Here is a 24,409-nt window from a genome sequence, read left to right as displayed (position 1 = left end):
GCAGGAGACTGGGTAATGACAGGGAAAGAATGGCATCAGTGGGCAGAAGCTGAGAGGTAATTACTGACTGGAATCCATGCAGAAACAACACATCTGGATCCATGAGTCAAAATGTGGAGAATTATACACTGATACCGGCCTCAATTCATGATTTTTATCTGTCAGAACCGTAGAACTGCATATCAGCCTGGAGACTAAAAATCCTTGACTCCATCCCCCTCTCTCTGATCCTGATGTTCTCTGCTCAGAGGCACAGAGAAAAATTCAATCGTACTTCAGGCAATGGAAAGGGAGAGAAAGAGAAGCGGTGCTGATACACCAAGACAATCTGCGGGGAAGATCAGCCATGGCAGCACTATAGCTTCAGTGCTGAGTGACGCTATTCTGGCTCATGTGTTACTTTTCTCTACTCCATCACTGCTCACACATTCCTCTTAAACCCCATTACTGCTGATCAATGCTGCCTCTTTCACAGTTAGAGAAAAATGATCTGCTTGAAAGTAATATTTTCTCAGCAGATTTTAGGGCCAAAGTTTACACAGTCTACCATTGTGAGATTTTACATTGTGAGATGACCCATAATGACTAAGTAATAGAAGTCTGCATTGCCGTATAATTAACATTTAGCCCCCTCAAAATAACTTGAAGTCCCATTAAAGGACCATTCTCCTCTATGAGAAATAGGCTGACCAGAGAAGTTAATGAAATCCTGCAGTTGGTCTACAGGCATCAGCCGTCACCAAATGACCCTCCTTCAATCTCCAGACAGGGTGTCTCCGTCCATGAGCCTGAGGGAATGGAGACGTGGGCCACATTCTGACTGAGTTTCCGTCCTGCATCAATGATTGCTTTCACAAACCCCATCCGCTCGAAAGAAAGAAGCCGCCACTGTGTGGAGTCTCAGATCTCTCCTCCTCTCCCTCTCCCTCTCACTCCCTCAAATTAAGATTTCAGTAATTAAATTGATAAAAGTCAAGCATGCCAATATGCCTCATGGTTCCAGACCTGATTTCATATGCCACACAGTTGTGGAGAGCTGCGGAAGTTCTACCTTTGATGTGGCATTCTTTATTATTGAAAATAATTGGATTCTCCCCCCCCCCTCTCCCTCACACATACACACATTTTGCCCATGTTCACTCTGGGCATGCTCAGTTAATCGACCTCTTGCGAGGCAGTGCTGGTGCTGCCGAGTCCCTGCTCCATCTGGGGGTTTCCAGGCAGCTTTTCAGGAGAGTGGGGCCCAGGTTGTGTCTGAAAACCGGATTTGAGCAGCCCAGGCAGTGTGCTTAGGGACGTCACTTCAACTCAGGTCAGGGGTCATTCTGCAGGTTGGAGTGGCGCCTGCCAGTGAGTGGGAGCGCTGAGACTTGTGGGAGCAGTGGCGAAGCCTACCGGGGCTCCGTTGCTCTACCTCCATATCAGCTTGGCCGAGCATAAGAACAGAGCCTCTCTGGCCCACAGGCAGCTGGCTTCTCTCCACACTCAGCGGAATGGCTGATAATCAGCAGAAAGAGACCCCTGATGATTACTCTGCCTCTGCCTAAGACGGCTGCTAACTGCTTGCCTGCTCGCTCCTCAGAATGTCAGACTAGTACTCATATTTGAAAAACCCCTCTCTCCCCCCTCCCTGTGTGCCATAGAAAAGCCTGTAATGTCCATCAATGTCAGCTCCCTTTGTATCAGGGGTAAATGTGAATTTAATTGCCACTGGAGCAGAACGAGGGAATTTTTGATTTTCCTCTGTATATCATCCTCTCTCCACTGCAGACAGATGTTACCTGTGAGTCTCCACCAGGACAAGTTGTCTGGTCTTGCTAGTTTAGTGCCGTCGCTGCTTTGTGGGCCTACGCTGTGCCGTGGCTAACACGCACCAAGAACAGCACCTATTTTAGGAGTTTCTTTGCAGCAGAAGCATAATGGTCTTAAGCAGCTTGTGTCTCCCCCTGACAAAGGGACCGCCAGAGTAAATAATGTGTTTGACGCCCAAGTGATGAGTCATTAAAGGACAGAACATCAGCCATCTTACTTTACTGACGGCACTTAGCTCAGCACAGGCTCTCCACAGCACAGGTCAGCACCACTCATGCTGCTCCTCGACAAGTTTATATAAATTTCAAGTGACTAAATATAAAGCATATTACATTGTGTGAGTCACCATTGCGTCACTGCAAAAAATTTTAGTCAGTCATTTGTGCTCATTTTAAGTTCTAAAATCATTTCTTTTTCCTTTAACAGAGTGGGTGCTTTTATTTCCTTTAAGTCAGACTAAGGTAGATCATTCACTCCAAACAGCAAACTGACTTTTATTTTGGCAAAACCTATTTGATCATGTTGATTGGTACTGGAAATAGAATGTACTAACCTATTGGCATTAAAGACAGTAATATCTGAATATGAAAAGCATTTTTGAACATGTAACAAAAAAAAAAATCAGCCGTTGTCACTGGGTTATAGGTGTTAAAGACTGTATGAAGCCGTTGTTGATATATATTATGTTAAATTTAGTATCTTTTGGACAGAGCTTGTAAAAAAGGCTGTTGTTACAGTGATGGCTTGTGTGGTTAAGAGGTTACAGTCCAGTACAGACCATTGTTGTGAATATATTATTATATACTTAGACCATAAACTAGCAATTACTGTGGCTTATCCAGTAATTATTTAGAGTAGGCATTGTTATTCAGAATGGAGGAGTATCTCTGTCGAAGTCCGCCGACAGTAGCTGTTGCCAACACTGAAGTATACTATATACCACAACTTATTAACTCTTCTAAGCACATAAGCCTTTTCTGTATTCTGTTGCTTAAGTGGGCTCAGCCATGGTCGTTTCATATTATCATGGCTCAGCTCATTGCGACTTTGGCTTCTTTCTTTAGTGCAGTTCATAAAGATTATGGGAACAAATTAAAGCTCATTCTTTGTGTCTTTTGTGCAGGTATATCCAAGGTGCATCGTCTCCAAAGGACATGGTCATCATTGTGGATGTGTGAGTGTCTCGGTGCCTCTTCTTTCAACATTACTCCCTGGCTAGAGAGTGTGGCTCCTTCAAAGGGCACTAGTGCCACCTGTTGGTCTGAGGAAAGTCTAAAGTTAGAGGAAGGCGACCTCTCCTCATCCATTTGCCACTGTACTACTGTCTAAAACAAACGGATGCTACTTTGAGTGCATGTCTGAGTAAGGAGAAATTTTGTCAGAGGATGAAACCAGTCCCCGGTGACTTTTAGAAAGGGACATGAGCAGAAAAACGTGTATTCATAAACGAAGCTCCCAAGATTCAGACCTGTTTTCCTGTAACTGAGCCTCTAAGTGCTTTGTTGCTTCTTTTCTGCAGGAGCGGAAGTGTCAGCGGACTCACTCTGAAGCTCATGAAAACCTCTGTTGTGGAGATGCTGGAGACTCTGTCAGATGATGACTATGTGAATGTGGCCAGGGTAAGTAGAAGTTTGTTAGATCATGATTTGCAATGAATCATTCAAATCACTTCTGAAACCAACAATCACACAAATATTTGTAGTATTCATTAAGCAGGTGGTAATCAAGCAGGGAGTCAGTAAACGGCACAGTGTGCTCATACTGCTCCCAGTTGTTTGCTTGCAGTGGAAACACTACACTTCCCTCATTACAGTGTATTTGCTCTTCCTGCATCACTGTTGTCCATGTGGGATTTTGCCCGTCTGTCTCTTTCACTCTCTGCTGATTACTAAGCTTTCTATTAGGACTAATGTTTAGGGGAATATTAACGTTATCCTATATTGCAGGACAGATAACATATACACACACACACACACACACACACGTCCACATGCTTGGTTTGGTGGCTCTGTTTGGAGACTTCCTTCAGTAATCCTTCATAATCCATTGCTCTTAGCCACTGTATGCCTCTAAATCCCAGCTCTAAGAGCAAGAAATGAGCATGGTAATCTGGGTGGGAACGCATCTGATTTTCACCCCAATAAAGAAAGTGAGGGCTTACAAAAGCTTGCTCTGGAATATTTGTAAACACAAAAGACATTAATAAGTAAAAAATTAACTGAAAATAATCATAAGACACCATCTCTTGAGTCTGCACGCTTCAGTACACTTCTTTATGACAAACTGTGGCCGCACTCATGTAATGCCAATATAATTAGTTGCAATAATACAGCATTTATTTCAAAGGACTATTTTATTTTTATTTATTACAGATAGTAGATGTAAACCAGCGTGCTTCTTTTCCTAATCCCTTTCTCTACTGTATATCACAACCTTTTATGGGATATTTAGAAGTAACAGAGTGATGATTCTTGAATATGTGGCTCCGATTACTTTTGTGTCTTTGATTTCTTTGTCTCCCAATTTAAATATGAAACAACACAAACCTGTGAGAAATGTCAGCTTTTTGCGCACATAACGTTTTACATCAATCTGGCCTGAAAATGTCAGTAGATTTTGAAGTTGACCTTCAAAAAGAAACAACATTTGAAACCTGCTATTACAGACATTTCTGTTTATATTTGTAATCACACATAGACACTGCACACAAGAAGAAATATATATGCCACACACACACACACACACACACACACAAACACACACACACCTTTAGGCTAATTTGGTGGATGAGATGAGACAGATGATATTACCTTGGCTGGGTTTCTGTTCAGTGGTTTGCACTGGCGTTTCAGGTGCACCTGTTCTTTGTGTGGAAAGTTGTAATTACCAGTGTTTACTGCCAGCCAGAGAGTAGCAGGGCAGCTTACATCTGCACACACCCACGTCTGCATCCTGCCGCCATGAACTACACACACATATCATAGAGAAAACACGGAAATACACAGTCTTACAACAGTTGGATACCAACTTAAATTTAGTAAAACTGTGGGTATTATTTTTGTCAGGAAAAGCTAGTGTGCATATGGTATACTCACATGTGTTTTTGCATTCAACCCTTCTAGTTCAATGAGAAGGCCGACGCTGTTGTTCCTTGCTTCAGGACTTTGGTCCAAGCCAACGTTCGTAACAAGAAGATCTTCAAGGAGGCCGTCATGCATATGCAAGCCAAAGGAACAACAGATTACAAGTCCGGCTTCACATTCGCCTTTGAACAGCTTCTCAATGTAAGAACCAACAACAGTTTCAGGGCAGGGCAACGCGAGGGTGGATGTTTGTCTGTGGTTGACAAATTGTGCGCTTCCAGAAAGTCTTAGATAACATGCTGGAACTATGTACTGTAGCTTCAGTACATTCTGCCACAGTTACTGTCTAATCCAATTAATAAAACTGAACTTACAGTGATAAAACTGTGCTGACAGTGAGTGGCTCAGGTTTGTAAAATGCATTTCCAGAGTTCTGTTATTGTGGAAGATTGGTCTGATTATAACTGCTGTTGCGATGGAGTGACGCTAGCGTTTGCAGCAGCCAACACAGTGGTGCGGTCTGTCAGCAGCGGGCGTCCACGTGCTCTCAACACAGGTGCTGCCTCAGCTCCGTATGCTGCTGTGTATTTTAGGAGGCTGCCACCCTAATGGGCTCTGATGGGATGATTGATGAGCGCAGCCCAGAGGAGATCAGCCACAGACACTTTATATTCCTCTGGTGGGGTTGGCGGCATAGAGCCAAGTGCCGGCTGCACCCCCACCCCCCCCCCCACCCCAACCCTCCACCCCCCCTACTTCTTTTGCCAGCAGAATGAGAAATAAAAAGTCCCCTTTAATCGCTGTCTGTGGCAGACTCACTCCCATGATTGGTGGCAGAAGCACAATAAAAATATGTAATTGTAGCAATATTATTTATCTTTATTAGAATCTTGTCAGATTGACATGCCGCTGGCCTGCATATCAATGGCAGCTGCCGTGCAGACCAAGGGGGGGGGGGGATTTGTATGAAAGCTGAATGCTAAACACTGGTGCCTGGCTATGAGCATATAGTCCTGAAATGCTTGTGAAAGTGCGTCTGACACAATCAAATTTAACACTAGAATAATGTTGTATGCTTCAAATGAAATCCTAAAATCATGATAATATGAGGAAGCGCGTGCCTCCCAACTGGGAAATTTGTAAATGTAGATGAAAAGCAAAAAATTAAAGCTGAGAGCGGATTAGATGGTTCCACTGCACCAGAAAAGAATAAGAAAATAAATAAATATTTGGATAAAAGAATAGTATTTTTACCTCGATAGGGAATTGAATACATTTCCAGTACAAACCCTTTTCATCTCATGCTTGTATGATGTAGTAGTAGTTAATTAATTTAAAGTGACATTACAACCGCTCCATGGTACACCTTAAAATTTACAGGTTAGTATTACCAGCAATGAAATCTCAACAGTCCACCGCCAGTTGGGTTCATAAAAGGTCCCATGAAGAAGTCCCATCTTACAACTACTTTCCAAATTGAGGTGGAATGTATGAAGTGAATCTGCCAAGAAACTGTCCCCATATTACCATTGCATCTATGCCATCCTTTAAATTAGCAGTTTTAGTTTTTTTGCCAATGCCCTAAAATAATACCCATAGAAGCTATAATCATAACTCCCATAATAACTGAAAATATACAGTTTCATTTATTTGTTTTTTGAGTTGTGTCCTGCAGTAGGTTTATATCTGGAGTCAAATTTACAAATTTACAAATTTTCAGATATACAATGCAAAAAAGCTCCTACTACCATTCTGTACTCCAAGCATAAATGAGCCTATATCACTTTTATCCTGTGGAGCCTTGATGGCGTGTCCAAATACCATCAACACGGTTTACCTGTTTCACGACACTGTTATACACCAGCCTCCACTTATGGGTGTCCACAGCAGAGATAATAGTTGCTGATACATAAATTACACACACACATATTTAAATTACAACTGCATTATAGTGTGTTATGAACCGTTTATTATATTTATGTGCTGCTTATAAATGCTAAATAGCGGGGTTAAAGTGTCAGAGGGATAACTAATGTAATATTTTATATCATGTAAACTTTGTAAAACCCTTTGTTTCTTTGACTATAGTAGCACACTGTTCTAGCCTGACCACCTTCCCCTTTTAATGTGTTCTCTAACTCCTGTGTCTCTCTTCTTCTTTCCCTTTCATTGCTCTTCTGTCCTCCCTCTTCTCTCTTCATGTGCCACAGGAAAGCAGCGCCCCGCGGGCCAACTGCAATAAGATGATAATGATGTTTACAGATGGCGGGGAGGATCGTGCACAAGAAATCTTTGAGAAGTACAACTGGCCCAACAAAACAGTGAGTCGGTCCCCATAAGGCCGTTATCTAGTCATCTACTCGCTCTGCCAGCCCAAGAGATCATGCATGTCCAGAAACTGTCTTAGCAGGTCCTTTTCTCTCCCCATCTCCCACCGTTTTCTGCTGACATTGTCTCATTATAGCACAGGCGGTTGTGTTAGTTAGGCTGTCAGACATGCCAAGCACTCCAATCTGTGCACATAACATCCTCTCCAAGCTTTCTTCACTTCCATTTTAGCTGTTCTGATTCAGGCGCTTTTTTCCTCTTGTGATTCATCTCTTTAGTCTTCAACTTTGTCCTCCCTTCTCTCAGTCTGTTTCTCTTTCCCTTTCTCCTCTTCTGTCTCTTTTGTTGTTTTGCTGCTGGTGTTAACAGCTCTGACCTGCTGACTAATTAGCCACTTTATCATCAGAGCCTATGAAAATTACAGCCAATAGATAGTGAGTTTGTGTCTTTGTTCCTGTCTTGTTGTCACTCCCCCCCTCCTTTACCCCATTTCACAGCTCCACCAATATTTATTCTGATATCCATTACTATCGAGTTCCCTCTTGACGGCTGCTGTCATACAGGAATAATCTGCAGTTTGACAACTCTCTCACTGCAGTCTTGCGTTGGAGACAGTTGTGTGAGTTGACTGGGAGGCTAATCTAAACATAGTATAGATTTGTGCATCGTAGTTGTCACATGACGGTGAACTTATTGCCGTCCAGAAGTAGGTGTGTGGGGTGTAGTTTTGCTCTAGTAGCTGTCTCTGCAGGATCTTTGGTTTTTGGCTGTTTTACATCTTTCTGTATTATTCTTGCATTTCCTTCAAATGATTTGTTTCCTTTGTCCTCTCTGTCTCTTTGCATTTGTCGTTTTCTCCGTCCAGGTTCGTGTGTTCACCTTCTCTGTTGGCCAACATAATTATGATGTCACACCTTTGCAGTGGATAGCATGTGCCAATAAAGGTAAGTGGACAAGAGGTCTCCATGTTTACATGAACAACATGACACCTTTCAGTGATGCCACAAAATGATGATTAATAAGTAAATTTCAATTTACTGTACACTATGTAGAGTAAAACACTGCATGTCTGTTAGATAGGGAGCGGTGAGCGAAAAAGGGAGGGACTTGGAAATAGCTCCACTCTTGTAATTGTTAAGTAGGAAATTTAAAGCCTAATCAATCTTTAAAAAAAAAGAACTAAAGATTACTATTTTACATTTGATTTTTATGAGAACACTTTTGCCAAGACCAAGAGTACACAACAGTGCAGGTTTGGTCTTCTTATTGCTTTGGAGAGCATGATGTTGACCTTTTTAGGACCCTTTTCATAACCATAAATAGTAAATAAATAAATAAATCTATCAGTTGTATGTAAAGACGTACTCCAAGACTGTGACATCACTGTTTGTTGGGTGTGGTTACACATAGAGCAAAGCCCAATTCTGGTCACATCCAGGTCAGCAGGCTTGAAACTTCTTAGCAGAAAATAAGTGAAATAAATTGAAGTATTTAAACCGGCCTGCACCATTACAAACCCATCATCACTAAGATTTATCCAGGTGTCTGTCTTACTGCACGTGATGCTCAAATCAATATTATATTCATCTAAAGCTGCTAAAGTCCCTAAAATAACCCGACAAGCAGGCAGCCCTGCCTCTGACCGACAGTCTGACAACCCATATGACTCAGCGGCTCTTCCTGTTAGCAACATTGTCTCAGTGAATCTCATCTTGACTCAGCTCATTTTGGCACAACCTAACTCCGAATGTTGTTGCTGTGCTCAGTTTTGAGCACTGTTTTTTTTTTTTTTTTTTAAAGCATAACCCACTTCCCTTCGTCTCTGTTGTGGTTTGATTTAATATAGTTTCTCTGTGTTGCCGTTTATCTGAAGCTGCTCCTTTATGAGGCCTTTAGCTGTCTGTATGAAGCCTCGGCTAACTGCTGCTGCTGATTAGCTTATTGCCACTGGAGCCAAGTGCTTCAGAAGTATCTCCCCAGAAGTTGTTATTAATTAGCAGGAGGAGTCTGGTAGCAGGATGATTACCGTGCCATCTCCCTGTCAGGCTGGGGAAAGTCCAGGATTACGCCTCTGTGCCAACATGCTCTCTGCCGCTCGCGACTGTAGTGATTACCATGGTACTAAAGTCTATGCCAACATAAGACAATAGTGTTGACACACCAGCCTCAATGGAGCTGTCCTCTCATATCTCCAGTACTTATTACTCTTTGGTATCTCACTCCAACAGAACCAGCTCCCTGACACTTCCACAGGCCCTAACCCTTCACCCATGACACACAAACACACATACACGCAAACACACACACAGAAGCACAAACACCCACAACTAGGCCACTTGGAGATGTAGTCTCACTTGAGCTGCGAGCCTATCTTAAGAAGAAAGTAACCTCACTTTGACTCTGAGGACAATGAAGCCATTTATCCATGCTCTCAAACAGTATAACAAAATCCAAAACAGAAAAGAGAGTTATCCTCAAAAAAAAAAAAAGGTGAAATTGAGGATACAAAAGCAGCAAATGTGATCTACCGCATTGTTGATCCTAATACCTCCATAAAAGTGGTGCTTTTAATCCAAAACTGGGAATAAAATGTGGCATAAATTCAGGATGACCATCCACAATAAAAGTAAAATACTAAAACATATCAGTTACAGCATGAAATTAGTTACACAACTTTATTAGGTACACTTATGACCGTTTAAAGCTTGTATCAACCAAGACAAGAAAACTGAATATGAACAGAAAGTAGTGCATGCTGGTCTACATAAGAGAAAAGGGCATACTCATACTCGACACAGTGTGACTATATTACACTTGACCAACATAACAATTACTTTATGCAGAAAGCACTAAAGCACAGTTTAGATCTTATCCACATCTACTTAAAAAGCTTGACATAATCAATATTGTCAAACTCAACTCATACTATATATGTACATATATATATATATATGCTATATCATTTATACCCCAGTTAGTTGGACCACACCAAATATCCAGGGGAGTTTTCTCTGGACACACATGACTTCAAAAATCAGGTGATGATGTTTGAGGAAAACCAAAAACAGTGCTAAGCCATTATGTAAATGAGAGTCAAAAAGACAACTTGTTGTCGATTACAATCATAATTGCCCCTCACGCAGCAGATCACTGTCGTTAACGTGCACAGCACAGGCACATTCTTACTCTTTAGTTACTGCCTGTATTTTCGTCTCTTCACCTCTCGCTGAGCTCTGCCCTACAACCACAGATGCCACCTCTCGGGCACACAGCCAAAAGCACTGGGACGAACTGCTGCTCTCAAGAAAACTATAACAAATAGCTGCACCCTGCGACTGCGTGTGCAGAGATGTGTATGCCTGTGCACGTGTGCATACAATGTCTGCACGCTCCCATGTGCAAGTGAATGAGACAGAGGAGCCAAATCTCGACACAGACCACTGTGGCAAAGTGTATAATGCATCAAAATAATGAGAGTCATCTCTGCCTTTTAACATTCAGGGGATGCTGTCTCCATTTCACGGCTCTTTGTATAAACACTCATGGCTTTAATAACTTGGGGAGCGGCGTGGTTATTGACCCAGTCGGTCACTCTCCTCCATTCCTAATCAGCAGCAGCAGAGCCTGGGGCTCAGCAGTCCCAAGGAGCCTCCACATTTACATCCTACAGAACAACCATGAGTGTGGAGAGGTCAATGGCCACAAGCTCTACCGTGCCTGTCTGGCTGAACATCATCGGCTGGAAATGATGGTGTTACATGTACCTAATAACGCTGAAGAGATTAGACTGCAATCTACAAATAGATCACTTTTGTACACACTGTGAATGTTTTAACTCTTGAAAATTTAAAGCTCTGAGACAGAACATGACGCAGGCATGCACCACGAAGCAGAGTGGACACAAGCTTTCTGCTGGAATACTGTATCGATTCTCTTCTCTTAATCTTCAGGTTACTACTTTGAAATTCCATCGATTGGAGCCATCAGAATCAACACCCAGGTAAGATATAGAGAGTGTGTACATGCGTCTGAATACACCTTTATGAATCCACAAAAACGTCAATTTCAAGCAAGAAGCTAGTCCATTCTTCCCTCTTTCTTCATGCTTGCTTTGATGTTAATTACACAGATTGTAGATATCTTTGAGTATACCATAACAAAGGGACAGAAGACCTGCATAGCTGGATGACTAAAGAAACGAGGGGACAGAGGTGGAGATGGAGTGATAACAAACATGGTTGTGGTCTTTCTGCGAGAATGTTTTTTGGAAGCTCTGATCTAAAGACTATCAGATCTCTTTTTCTCTTGCTGTCTCTCTTTCTCTGTCATTCCCTCTCTCTGTCTGTCAGACACACACACCTCTGGTTCATCGCACACCCAGGGCCCTTCCACCCCCATCGCACTCGCTTGAGGCACTATGAGCTTTTAGAGGCCCTTGGGATAACCTCATTCCAGCTGTAGAAATTGACTCAGTTGCTGGGAGGTGGGGGAGCTACTGCACAAGCACCACCCCACCCCCCACACCCCCACACCCCCACACACCCCCCCACAGCCCCGGTGAGCGATCAGGCCCCAGAATAGACTGTCAGCTGTTCCATTAACTCTGGCATATTTATATTCGGAGGACTGCCACTTACTCTAATAGGTTTTCTGAAAGTGGGTGACTACAGCTCTCTGTATAGGCCCAGAAGACACATTGGGGCCTTATGTTATTTAACCATACTCTGCCCTTCAACATCACACACTCATCACATAGTCTCACTTGACTGAAATGACAACATTCCAATAACAGATGGACTACAGATGGCAAAAAAAATATTATAATTCATATTATCCTGAGTCATACAATTATGTGGGACGAGTGGAATAGTTTTGAAAATAAGTGAAACTATATTTTGTGTTTCCTCAAGGTTACCTGTGACTGAATTTTATTTTTTGTGACTTATTTCATCCACTCTGGTTTCTTTGTATAGCGTCTCAGTGGAGCAACAATAACAGGCCAGGCATTAGATAGGATGTTTTGCCTTTACGGGGAACGTACTGATGAGTTTACTTTCTGCAGTAATGGTTGTTACAATACCCAGGGAGACAATAGCATTTAATCAACGCGCAGGGAGGCTGCTGGAGTCTATATGGCTCTGTCTCCTTTTGGACCACACATCTGCCGTTGCTGACTTTTTATGTTTCCTAGATTGTTCTAGCCAGGCGGAAAATTTCCCCTATATCCCGTGAAAAGGTCTGGCTGTCATTGTCCTGATGGAATATCTCCCTGTGGCGCGTTAAACCGGACTTTTATTGAGCTAATAATAGAATAGGTTACGCCTGTCAGCACCTCACTGTTCCGGCGATGAAAAACAAACGGTTGAAAGCGTAATACTGAAATCGCCGTGCGCTTATACAGGGCGCCCCTTTTGTATATTGAGGATAGATACACAAAGGGTGGTGTCAAGGGTCAGAAATCTGCAACAACATATCCCTTTTCACTACAAAATGTACGCCACCATGTAAGAACCGCTAATGTTTTATAAAATGAAATTGTGACCCTGGGAGTGCTCCTGCTTTTTTGATTGCTCAGTTTTTATGTTTGAATATATTGTGTTCATACATAAATATATACATTTGGTGTTATAACTCATTTGACTGTTGAAAGAATATTGTTGGCAGAAGTATACACAGTCAGTTTAGTTAGAGAACAATTTTTCTGTCTGTGGTCGTTCTAACAACAAGACACTAAAAACATAATGCATCCTGTTCCTGTTCCTGCTCCTGTCCACCCCACCCCCCCAAAGTGTGCGGTTGCTTCGTGTATCATGAGGTCACACGCTCAATAATTTTACCAATTACACACCGTCTCCAAAATGACATGGATCAATAGGTTGTTTACAAAAAGACATCTCAGCTTTTGTATGCTGTTGCTCCTCACAACAAAAGAATAAAGTGAATATGATGTATTACTAGTAGACTTAACCCCTCACCTCTATTCACAATCACTGTGGGACATTCTCACAGTGCCAGCGTTGACAGCAGAGCCTCCGGGAGAAAAGGCCTGTTTGCACGTCGTGCCATTGACACCCTTAATGTGTTTTTAATAGCTCCTTCATAATGATGAAAAACAGCCTTGAGTGGATCAGGACTGGAGGCTTTATGGCTCGGCAGGGCCGGGATGCTGCTGGCGGCCCACTGGTTTATGTGGTGACAGAGAGGAGGCTGGTCAGGGTCTTATAGTTTTATGACACGTGAACATTGGGTGGCTCTTCCAGCTCTCTGCTTTTTATGACTGTACATGACAAGCACTGTAAACGTCTGTTTGATCATGAGGGTTTATTTTGTGTCATCACACGAGTGTGTGTGTGTTTTTGCTGTTGCAGGAATACCTGGATGTCCTGGGCCGTCCCATGGTGCTGGCTGGGCCTAGAGCAAAGCAGGTGCAGTGGACAAACGTCTACCAGGACGCACTGGTGAGAGAACTTACAAAGACAGAACATTTTTATTTGATCAATCATTAAAGTAACCTATGTACGATTCCGCAAATCTTTCTTCTGCAAACTAATGCAACTTTCACTCCCTCTGCTGCTTTTGTTTGTAAATGATATTTGGGCAAAGTCGTGTCATGAACTATTCAATCTTATATCATTGTATTTTGTTTGTTGGTTTTTAGTGAATTTAAGTTTCAGTTGATTTATTTGTTTGTGTTTATTGGTTTTGATTTTTAATCATGCAATATGTTGCAGTGTTTTAAGACATGGGATTAATTGGATCAATTGGATGTCTGATATGTTTATTAGGGTTTGGGCCTTGTCATCACTGGGACAATGCCAGTCTTCAACCTCACTGCAGATACTGTGAGCTCTCAGGTAAAAACAAACACTTAAACACTTCAAATAGCCACACTTTTACAAACAAGCAAACAATATGACTTATACCCCAGCTCATGCATTAATAAGCCTTTATTATTATTATTAGATAGATAGATAGATAGATAGATAGATAGATAGATAGATAGATAGATAGATAGATAGATAGATAGATAGAGAGATAGATAGATAGATAGATATTTTATTTATCCCCTAGGGGAAATTCATGTAATATTAATATTATATAAGAACAATGTTTTCTCTGTCCTTCTGGTGGTTAAGTCTACACATGTATGAGGTTATTCAAACAGAGACGTGCGCTGCAGTGGCAGGGAGGTTCAGCTTTTATGTTGCATCTGTTTGGTGTTGTTGACCGTCATCAGTCATTTGTAATGGCAGCCACGCAGATGCTGCTCTTCTAGGCAACACCTCCCCCCTGAGGTGACAGCAGACATCACAACCACCCATCTGTAGTATCTACTATCATCCGGAGAGCACAGATGCATCCAGCCTCCAGTATCCATGACCAAAGTATTTACTCTGAGCTTATCACACAGGCTTAAAGCAGTGACGCTGCTGCAAAGCGACTCAGTTTAAGATAGACTGTGAAAATATGGACTAATCAGATTGCACACAAAGTGATGATAAGTCAAAAGATGGCACAGAGATGTTCTTAGCAGTCTCACAGCACAGCTACCAGCTCTGTGTGATTTTCTGATGTCAGTAGGGGTTGTGTATAAAATGCTAATAATTGCTTTATGTGTTTTTTCATATAGAACCAGCTCATCCTGGGAGTTATGGGAGTAGATATTGCAATCAACGAAATCAAAAGGAAGACTCCTACGTACAGAGTGAGCATGCTGTTCATTCACTATCACCCTCATATCACTTTCATGATGACGTTGATGATTATCGAATCTTCATTTACCTTTTCTCTGTGCAGCTTGGAGCCAATGGTTACACTTTCGCCATCGATCCAAATGGCTACGTACTGCTGCATCCCAACCTGCGACCTAAGGTTGGTCTGACTGTTAACCCAACTCTCTGTATAATGAGCCTGCTGCTTCTGATTCTGAAGATAACGTCAGATGTTATTCCTCCTGACTGATATGAGCCTCCCTCTCCATCTTCCCCTGTTTTTTTCTCTTTCTGTTCAGATCATTAACTTTAGGGAGCCCGTCACTCTGGACTTTCTGGACGCAGAGCTGGAGGACAGCAACAAGGAGGAGGTAAGTCAACATCTTTGAAACATCATTATTAGGGAAAACTTGCGTATTTCATGTATGTGTCATTCAGTCTTTATATTTTTTCACTTGTTTTTACTTTTCTGTTTTTGTACGTATTTGTACACTGTCTCACGCTGCAGCATCTCTCTCTCTCTCTCTCTCTCTCTCTCTCCCTCTCTCTCTCTCTCTGTTTCTCGCTTTTCAGATCCGCCGACAGATGATTGATGGCAAATCAGGGCAAAGGAAAATCAAGACGCTCATTAAGTCAGTTGATGAGGCAAGTCATCAATATATGAGATTCAATCATGATCCAAAGTAGCACCTTCCTGTAATGAATCTGAATCAGTCAGTATGTTCAGGATCTGTTGTTTCCCTCCAATGATTGGGAAGAGACATGTGCCGAGGTTGTGACAGTGTTACTCACCAGAGTCTCTTTGTTGTTGCCAACAGAGGTACATCGATGAGGCCATGCGGACATACACATGGACGCCTGTGGATGGTACAGATTACAGGTAGGTTACAAATCAGACTTCGTCACCTGACCTCAGACACAAAAGATTGTGCAACTTGAACCAGTGAGTGAAGTCCAACTTTGATACTTTTTATTCGTCCATTTTGAGCCACAAGTGTCAGATTTACAGTTGACAGCTGTTGCTCATCAACCAGCAGTGTTTGTTAACTGTAGCTGTCACTATCATGCATTTAGAAGACACTAAACCTATCACTGAATAAATGCAGCTTGCTCATTTGCATGACAAAATTCATCTGACTCGCCCACATTAAAGAACAGTTTTTCTTCTCTCATAAAAATCCTCAACAGTACTCTAAGCACAAATTAATTGTGTAGTTTATTCATCTCAAAACTTGGTTTAACATTTGAGGTTGCATCATAATGACATTTCCTCCAGGCAACACTTGGCAAATTACAGTTTATGATATTCAATAGTCCTACAAATGCCTGGTGTGTGTTTTCTTTATTACATCTGCTGGCAGCGTGCCTGGTCCTGGCTGAGTCCATATGAGGCTTTCTCTGCACAGTTCTATTAATATTCAACTCAAAGGGAACTTCCAGCATATTTAAGAATCCATATGTCACTGTCGTGGCCTGCAACAGTCAAATGTTACCCTAGCCAGACATTCAAAGCTCTGCACTCTTATTTGTCCTTTACCTTAGAGTTCAGGGCAGTACATTTTTCTTGTAAGATTTGTGACATCTTACAAGAACATTCGATGTTTATTTAAATCTAAATTAGCCTTATATTAAAGATAGTCAACTGTGGCTCAGGCAGAACCTGATACTGTCACAGCCTGATTTTGTGTCTGTTCCAATTAATCCCCTTACCGAGTTATATTTTAGCTTTGCATAGTTCCACAGATTAAGAGATGGGACATGTATTTCCATTTTTTCTCTCTTTAATTTCTGGCTTTGGTGGAAGAGTAAATATTTAGTAACATTTAGCATATGTAGATCAAATGCAGATCTTAGGCTATGTTGATGGCATATTACAAAGCAAAACTGCCATTCCTAGTTCAGCACCAGACAGCAGAGAAACAAAGGTAGTGACTAGCTGGTAAAAATTTGGAGTGTCATCAGCTGAGCCAGACATTTCCCTCAGGAGATGATGGAGACTAAACAACAGATACTTGATCCTGCAGATATAAACATTGCTCTGCATCACCACTAGTGGTCATTAACTCCACCGGGTACCTTCAAGAGTAGAGAGCTGCCCTCTCTGCTTGAAAGGTGGTCGGGTGGTTGGTTGTGGTCAGAGGTGTGCTTTGTTGCACCTGTAACCACAGTGATGTCACAGTGTCCTGGAGTACACTTCTACATCACTGCAGCAAGGTGAGGTTAGACCACTGGAGGTCAGAAATAACAATAAGATGGTGGGAGATTTGCTTCAAAAGGAAATATGTCACATTAAATAGTGATTAGATCATAGTCTGGCTGCTGTGTGTGTGTGTGTGTGTGTGTGTGTGTGTGTGTGTGTGTGTGTATTTGAGTGTTTACATGTGCATTCAACACGTATTCCTGATTTTCTGCATCTGCCTCATTACCTCAGTCTAGGGTTGGTACTGCCCACATATAGTGAGAACCACATCAAGGCCAACCTGAGTGACCAGATCCTTCAGGTGCAGTGTAAGTACCCGCGAATACCCAGCATCCCTTGCTCTCTGTCTCTCTCTTTTTTGCTCTCTCTCTGTCCGCTCTCTCCTCCTCTCTCTCTGTCCCAAATATGACGTTACACTTTTATTCAGTCCTTCGTCCTGGGTCTCCAACATCATCGTAGGGAGCGTCTTAGCGGAGTCACCTGCTCCGCCCCGCCCCCCTCCCTCCCCCCCTCCTATCCCCCGTCCCTTCTCCCCCCTTTCTACGCTCTCTGATAGGCAGGATCATACCTGAGTCCCTCCCCCCTACTGCCTCCTCTACTGCCCCCTGTTCCCTCCTGTCTTCATGCTGTGCTGTAAAATGGTGATGTTTTTTCTTCACACTGGCTGAAGAAAAAAATAACTGAACTGACAGAAAGGTGAAAGCTGTGGTTTTACTGTGTTACTCAGGTGAAAATAATGGTGACCTTTGTGCTATTATTTTTTTTGCCAAATGCTCTCGCCTCTTCTCCACCAAGTAATGATTCTGAAGCGTCTGTGTTCAAAGTATTTGATGTTCTGAAAAACTGTGAAAACATGCATGCTTTTCACTCCTTATGATGAGTTTTATGATTTTGGGAATCTTCCTTCTGTTATGTGTGTGATTTTTATTTATTTACTCTTTCAGTTGGATTGTGTGCGATGTTTCTCAGCTTTGGAATCATTCAGTAGATAAACTCCCACACGGCCCGGGATAAGGGCTTGTCAAATGTGGGAGTTTGGGTTTTTGTGGGTCTGAATGGGGACACATGTTGTCTCTCTCATTCTTTCTTTGTCCAGACCCTGTTACTCCCCTCTTTTCCTAGTTCATTTGATTTCTTTTTTGTTTCTCCATGATTATCTCTCACAATTACTGGTTTTGTCTTTACTGTTTTCCTTTCCTGGATCTCCCAGTTTTTTCTTTCTTCTGTTGGTTTTCCGTTTGCTCTTGCAAATAAGATGTTTGCTCTTCATTTCTTTTTCTCTCTTGTCTTGTTTGACTTAAATTGGTTTCTTTCTTTCAAGAAAAACAATATTTTTATTCAAACAGTAATTGAATAAAATATTGTCTGTGATCCCCCCCTTCCCACCCGATCCCCTGTTTCTTTTCTTGCTCACTCCTTCTCTGATGGATCCACACAGTGCCATACACCAAGGGCAAGTATATTCCATATTGGTCCACGTTCCCTACCTTTACTTCCTACTCCTTACCGCTGCCTCCTCCTTCCCACACCTCTCGTCCTGAACCTTTTCCTGCTGCCCTCCCTCCTACCCTCACCTGTCCCCGCCTGCTTGCCCCCCCTCCCCCTCCTCTTCCTTCTTTTATCCCTCCTCCTCTTCCTCTTCACCCTCTTGCTGCAGCTCAGATCCCACATCTCTCACGATGGCTCCTCCAGTCCCTCAACCTCACCCTCCTCCCCACGTATCTGCTGCTCCAGAAGCAAAAAAAAAAAAAAAAAGAAAAAAAAGAAAGAAAAAAAACGCCTCCTGCACCCAAGGAAGACAGATATTCATGTTCTCTGTTAAATTTGTCTTTTGTCCGCCCCTCCTCCTAATCCTTTTCCTTCTGTGGATAGCTCCAAATGGGTTTTGTCTGCCTTCTGTCTCCCTCTTTCTCTCAGTCTCTTTCTTTCACTTTCCTCTCATGTTGACCATATTTCTCTCTTTTTCTCTCCTTCTTTTTCTCTCTTTCTGTACCATCGATTCTCTTTCACTCTTGTCTGTCTCTCTCTTTCTGTCTTTTTCTTACAGCGTCATTAGTTCATAAATGTCTTAACTAATTCTTGCACTAGAGCTCAGGTATTGACAGAACAACTCTAGTTAGTGAAAAGCCAGATCAGATTTGAGCATTTTCAGCTTTACATACAGTGAAAGATTTCTAATTGTTTGCTTTAACAATTATATAATGTAGGAAGGTACACACACTAATCTCTCATTTTCTAGTGCCACACTAGCTTTAATAACATATCAGCACATCCATATCATGGATTTACTGCTATTTACTTATAGTAAAGTAAATAAAGATTTATTGTGGTCATGATTTAATGTAACAATAGATTTATTGGTCTCTATATTTAATAAAACACTTTCTTAATGATTGTAAGCTGCCATAGTATCTCGTCCATAACTGGAGGCGTTGCAGCCTGCAGACTGACCCTACAGGGCTGAGCTGTGTCCTGCCCACCCAGGTCCTCCCATGTTGTCAGGTGTCAGGGTGCCGCTCGGCGCCTGACTCCTCTGTCGTCCCTCTGTACTCCCTGTCTCCATCAGCTTGTCTCCCTCCCCCCTCACCCCTCAGACCGTCAGGGGCATGGCACCAACACTTCCTCAGTAAACCTGACCCTGGATGTGCACGGCATTGTGGGCGGAAAACTACCTGGGCACTCTATTTTAGCTCTAAAAGTCAACATTTCACTCCTCTGCTGTACAGAGTTACAGGTCAGGACATAATGAGAAAACAGCATGTCGGATTCATCGCAGACTTACCTGTTGCGGCTTTAATGTTGGTTGATATTTTGTGTGTTTTGTCTATGATAGATGAAATGAAGTTGCCCTACGACATGCCCTTCACAATGCAATGCATTTCCTCTGATTATGTGTCTCTCTGAGCCCTCTCCCTTGCCAGTCTGAGGGGTGACCTCTTCCATCAGGACCTTCACCCACCTCCCCCTGCAATAGTTTGCCATGTTGATGCCTGCCTGATCTAAAAGCACTCATTGTGGGCAATCTGTCTGAGAACTTGCTTCCTGACACATCACGTCTGGTCAAGTCAGTTCTCAGACATCCAAAATATGTTAGATTAAAACCAAATGAATCTGAAATTGTTTGTTGACAAAGTGAAAAAAAAAACAAAAAAACAAAGGTGTGAGTGCTTGTGAAAAAAATACAGTGGTCCATTGAGAGTCAGGTTCCATTTTAGGCACCATATTGGCTAACGCTAGTGTTCCCATGATACCTCAGTGTTGCTATGGTAAACTCCCTTCTGCGTCCCTGCACCTCTGAAGAACAGCTGCTGTTTACCCACAACTCCCCACTCCTCTGCCCACTGCTCTTCCCGGATAATCTTCCCCTTTCTGTTGCAGATTTTGAATCACTGCTGCCAAACAGTTTTGAGTCTGAAGGACATGTATTCATTGCTCCCAGGTAGCCCTGTGTGTGAATGCTTGCTGTCATTGATGGTCATCAGTTTTTGGTCTTGTCTTCACATCTTTTGATGCACAATATACCTTTTTTGTTTTCTTATTTGTTCGGTCCCCGCTCCACACTCAGCATCTTATATCTATCATCTGCTTTCTTGAATTATGTTGATTGTGTGGTGTTGAGTTGCACTGTGTGCAAGTTGTTGGTTTCATTCATTGTTTATCATTTTGGAGTGGTGTGTTTATTTACTGTGAGTAATTCTAATGAACATTTGTACAAGAAAAAATATAAAATTCATCATAGCCTTATGATTATTTATTATTATTAATTTTACTTTCACCCACTCTCTCCCCTCATTACAGTAAAGTACCAAAGACACATACATTCTGCTTTGCCTGCTGCTACTGTGGTGCTGCATGTTTGTATTACACAAATATTTTTAAGGATTATTGGTTTGGTTGTACAATGTAATGTTAAAAATAAAATGGATATTGGACAGCAAAATGTGTAACTAGAAAAAAAAAAGACTGAAATCCTCTTTGCATGTACTGTGTTGTTATCAAAGCCTCATATCCTCCAGCAGCAACCTGGATTCTGAAACACACTGATAAAAATCTCTTCTTCATTGTGCTGTCTGTTCTCTGCTCTGCAGTCCAATCCACGTTTTGTTTTGACAGACAGGTGTTTTTGCTTATTTGAATTTGAGCTTTACGACATGCATGCTGCACATGATAGCATCAAGTAACCTGTGTATGGTTTGACACTTCTCCACTTGTGTTGTGTTTCCCTTTATAGAGGCCAAATGAGGCAGGCAGAGTGTAAATGGCGTGTACGTTTGTTTTTACCTTTATCTGAGTTTAAATGCCTTGTCTGTTCCTCAGGGAGTACTGCAATGACCTGGAACTGTCTTACAACAACACTGAGTTCCTGCTCAATTTTATTGCTCTCATGGAGAAGGTGACACCAGACTCTAAACAATGTGAGTTTATTTCTCTTCACCCACACAAATTAGAGCATTTAGGATTGACTTTAAAGAAGGTATTTGAAAGTTTTGCTATTGCCACATAGCCAGCGTTAGCATCAACAGCTGTTTACTTACCAGTCTTGTCAAGAGCTGCAGCTGTCCTTGCATTTACAAGACAAGAGGTTATAATACACCCTGTGAGCAGCGCCGCCTCTTCAGAACAGACTGGACGCTACAGTGACTCGGTATCAGAAAGTGACAAAATGGGTCGGCCGCCCAGTTAAATAAATGGTTGGCAATGTTCTATATTTTTCTTATTGACAACAAATCCCATAAAAAAATTAATATTTTGAATCAGTCCCACATTCACCATCCAGCTGCCATAAATACTCGCCAGGGCACTGAAAAGCGTATTAATCCACAGCTGCAGATAGTCCCTAATAAATTCACTATTTACTCCTGCTTGAGTAACACTTACTGAAAAGAGATATCTACATCTGAATGTGGATATGACTTATGTTCTGTGCAAGTCTCTGATATTCTGTTAATATTTAGGTGACAATTTGCTCCTTCATAACCTGATTCTGGACACTGGCATCATCAGGCAGCTGGTTGAGAAAGTGTGGAAAAATAAAGACTTGAATACGTGAGTATCAGCTAGCACTTGGGGAGGTACATATTTTAGATTTGGACTGTGGATGAGATTTAGATTTTGAAACCTCTTTCTGTCTCTTCTCTGCATCCTGACATTTAGATATGGCTTTCTAGCCGTGTTTGCTGCGACAGATGGAGGTATAACAAGAGTGTTTCCAAACAAGTAAGCGCAATCCACATCAAGGCTGTGTGTCTGGACTGCAGTCGCTCTGTAGTACTGTTATGTTTCTAACTTTGTTCTGTTTTTTTTTTTTGTTTTTTGTTTTTTTTGAAGTACCAAGTTGGGAAGACATGAAATCTTTCATAAACACATGGGGTAGCAGGAAGCTTGTACATTACAGATTCACAGCTCCAGTGTCTGTGGTTTTAAATCTCAGGGCTGCAGAAACATGGGAGGAAGACCCTGAGCCATTTAATGCCAGCTATTACCGCCGCAGTCTCGACAACAAGGGCTACATCTTCCGAGCGCCTTATCGAACAGGTGAATGATGCTCATGGGTTATGTATCTCACACAGAGACTCACAATGTTGTGGCTCTTTGTTTCTAACCCCCCACCCCACCCCACCACCTTCCCGGGTTTGTTTCTGTATTTTTTTTTCCCTCCTTCAGCCAGGGACGAATTGCTGAACCCAGAAAATGACACCATAGGCATCCTGGTCAGCACGGCTGTGGAGATCACAATAGGAGGAAAGACCATCAAACCTGCAGGTGGGCTCACCTCTGAAAATGATAGATGTTGAAGAAAATGTTTCAGAGCAAGGCGAAGATAATTACACGTCTGTGTTTTTATTTCTTGTCACTTTGTGTGGACATGTTTGTGCTCTGCGTCTATTTATTCTGCCTTTGTGTGCATCTGTCTTTTTTTTTTTCAATTGATTATTGTAATTAATCTCTTTTCTTTCTCTCAGTGGTTGGAGTGAAACTAGATCTTGAAGCCTGGACGGATAAGTTCAAGATTCTTGCCACCAACCACACAGACAATCGTCAAGGCTCAAATACGGTAACATATTGAAATACACATAAAAAGTACAGTGTTTACACTAAGATGTGCAAATGGTGACTTGGTTTTTCGCTCTGGCAGTGTGGACCAAACAGGGAGTGTGAAATGGACTGTGAAGCCAACAGTGATGTAAGTATTTCTGCATATTTTTAATGAGCTTCCTATCAAATGTATGAAAACCGTACATTAATTCCCCTGTTCTTCCAGTTAACAGCCCATTTTTTACCTCTGTGTACAGGATCTCCTGTGTTATTTAATAGACGATGGTGGATTCCTGATCATGTCCAATCAGAAGGATGACTGGAACAAGGTCGAGCTGATAAATTAATTTTCACGCTCACCACTGTTTCTCCCTAATCTTTACACCGAGCTTGAACAGTGTCCTTTATCCTCTACAGGTGGGAATGTTCTTCAGTGATGTTGATCCGTACTTGATGTACGCTCTCTACAACAATTCCTTCTACAACCGCAAGCAGTCATTTGACTACCAGTCTGTGTGTGAACGGGTGCCCAACAGTGAAGCTGGAGCTGCGCCCAGAGGAGTGTTTGTGGTAAGAACATAAAGTTAGCACTTGAAAGAACAAGCTGCAGTAAATGAAGGGGACAGGCTAGAGGAAAATATGCTGAATTAAATGTTGGACATTTAGAGAGACTGTTGGGTGTTTGATTGAAATATGCATGTATTGCTCGTACATTTTTTTTTCACATTTCCTCTGTGTCTGCAGCCTACAATTGCCGATTTTGTAAACCTGGCATGGTGGACATCAGCAGCTGCATGGTAAGATTTATTTACCTGAAGATAAAAGATTTAATTGATACTCCCAGTACTGGGCTTCTCCCCAAATCCAGAGAGTCGACTCACTCATCTTTCCTGTAGATATGAGAAATACATTATTCATGGCCTCTGCTCAGATAAAGCTCAGACCCAGCACCTGCACCCACATTAAAGTGCCATAATACCTGTAAGACTCCTGTTTCAATGCCTTTGTTCGTCATCTGTGACCATGTGAAAACATCAGATTTTCACATAGAGAAATTAAATGTGTGCTTCCCAGTCATAGTTCAGTTATAAGATTCTAGCTAGGGTTGTAACCGGCGTCTGGTGGTTTAGTCAACTTGGCTGCATTCAGCACCGGAGTTGAGAGAGTCAGTTAAGCAAACGAGTTGTGCTGCAGTTCTTGTTCCATCACAGTTAGACTGTGATTGGAAAAAGTCTAGA

The 24,409-nt window shown here is 42.1% G+C and overlaps 1 protein-coding gene across 1 annotated transcript in view; it reads left to right on the top strand.

Moving 5' to 3' along the window:
- The window catches only part of cacna2d2 (calcium voltage-gated channel auxiliary subunit alpha2delta 2), a 136,853-nt gene that overhangs the window by 110,200 nt on the left and 2,244 nt on the right, over positions 1 to 24,409 (top strand). Inside the window, exons 9-33 of the mRNA XM_022746733.1 lie at positions 2,936 to 2,986; positions 3,332 to 3,431; positions 4,935 to 5,096; positions 7,106 to 7,216; positions 8,089 to 8,167; positions 11,174 to 11,223; positions 13,592 to 13,681; positions 14,009 to 14,077; positions 14,854 to 14,928; positions 15,021 to 15,095; positions 15,235 to 15,306; positions 15,509 to 15,580; positions 15,754 to 15,815; positions 17,367 to 17,443; positions 20,514 to 20,574; positions 21,453 to 21,550; positions 22,091 to 22,181; positions 22,290 to 22,352; positions 22,567 to 22,670; positions 22,800 to 22,898; positions 23,099 to 23,190; positions 23,272 to 23,319; positions 23,429 to 23,500; positions 23,589 to 23,741; positions 23,916 to 23,968. Of these exons, the coding sequence (XP_022602454.1) occupies positions 2,936 to 2,986; positions 3,332 to 3,431; positions 4,935 to 5,096; positions 7,106 to 7,216; positions 8,089 to 8,167; positions 11,174 to 11,223; positions 13,592 to 13,681; positions 14,009 to 14,077; positions 14,854 to 14,928; positions 15,021 to 15,095; positions 15,235 to 15,306; positions 15,509 to 15,580; positions 15,754 to 15,815; positions 17,367 to 17,443; positions 20,514 to 20,574; positions 21,453 to 21,550; positions 22,091 to 22,181; positions 22,290 to 22,352; positions 22,567 to 22,670; positions 22,800 to 22,898; positions 23,099 to 23,190; positions 23,272 to 23,319; positions 23,429 to 23,500; positions 23,589 to 23,741; positions 23,916 to 23,968 (2,079 nt within the window). The remainder of the gene's footprint in view (positions 1 to 2,935; positions 2,987 to 3,331; positions 3,432 to 4,934; positions 5,097 to 7,105; positions 7,217 to 8,088; positions 8,168 to 11,173; positions 11,224 to 13,591; positions 13,682 to 14,008; positions 14,078 to 14,853; positions 14,929 to 15,020; positions 15,096 to 15,234; positions 15,307 to 15,508; positions 15,581 to 15,753; positions 15,816 to 17,366; positions 17,444 to 20,513; positions 20,575 to 21,452; positions 21,551 to 22,090; positions 22,182 to 22,289; positions 22,353 to 22,566; positions 22,671 to 22,799; positions 22,899 to 23,098; positions 23,191 to 23,271; positions 23,320 to 23,428; positions 23,501 to 23,588; positions 23,742 to 23,915; positions 23,969 to 24,409) is intronic.

The sequence above is a fragment of the Seriola dumerili genome, unplaced genomic scaffold (assembly GCF_002260705.1).
Source record: "Seriola dumerili isolate Sdu_G_001 unplaced genomic scaffold, Sdu_1.0 BDQW01000109.1, whole genome shotgun sequence".
NCBI classification, from domain to species: Eukaryota; Metazoa; Chordata; class Actinopteri; order Carangiformes; family Carangidae; genus Seriola; species Seriola dumerili.
Note: the sequence above shows the minus strand (reverse complement) of the source record. Positions and strands in the feature narration are given on the sequence as shown.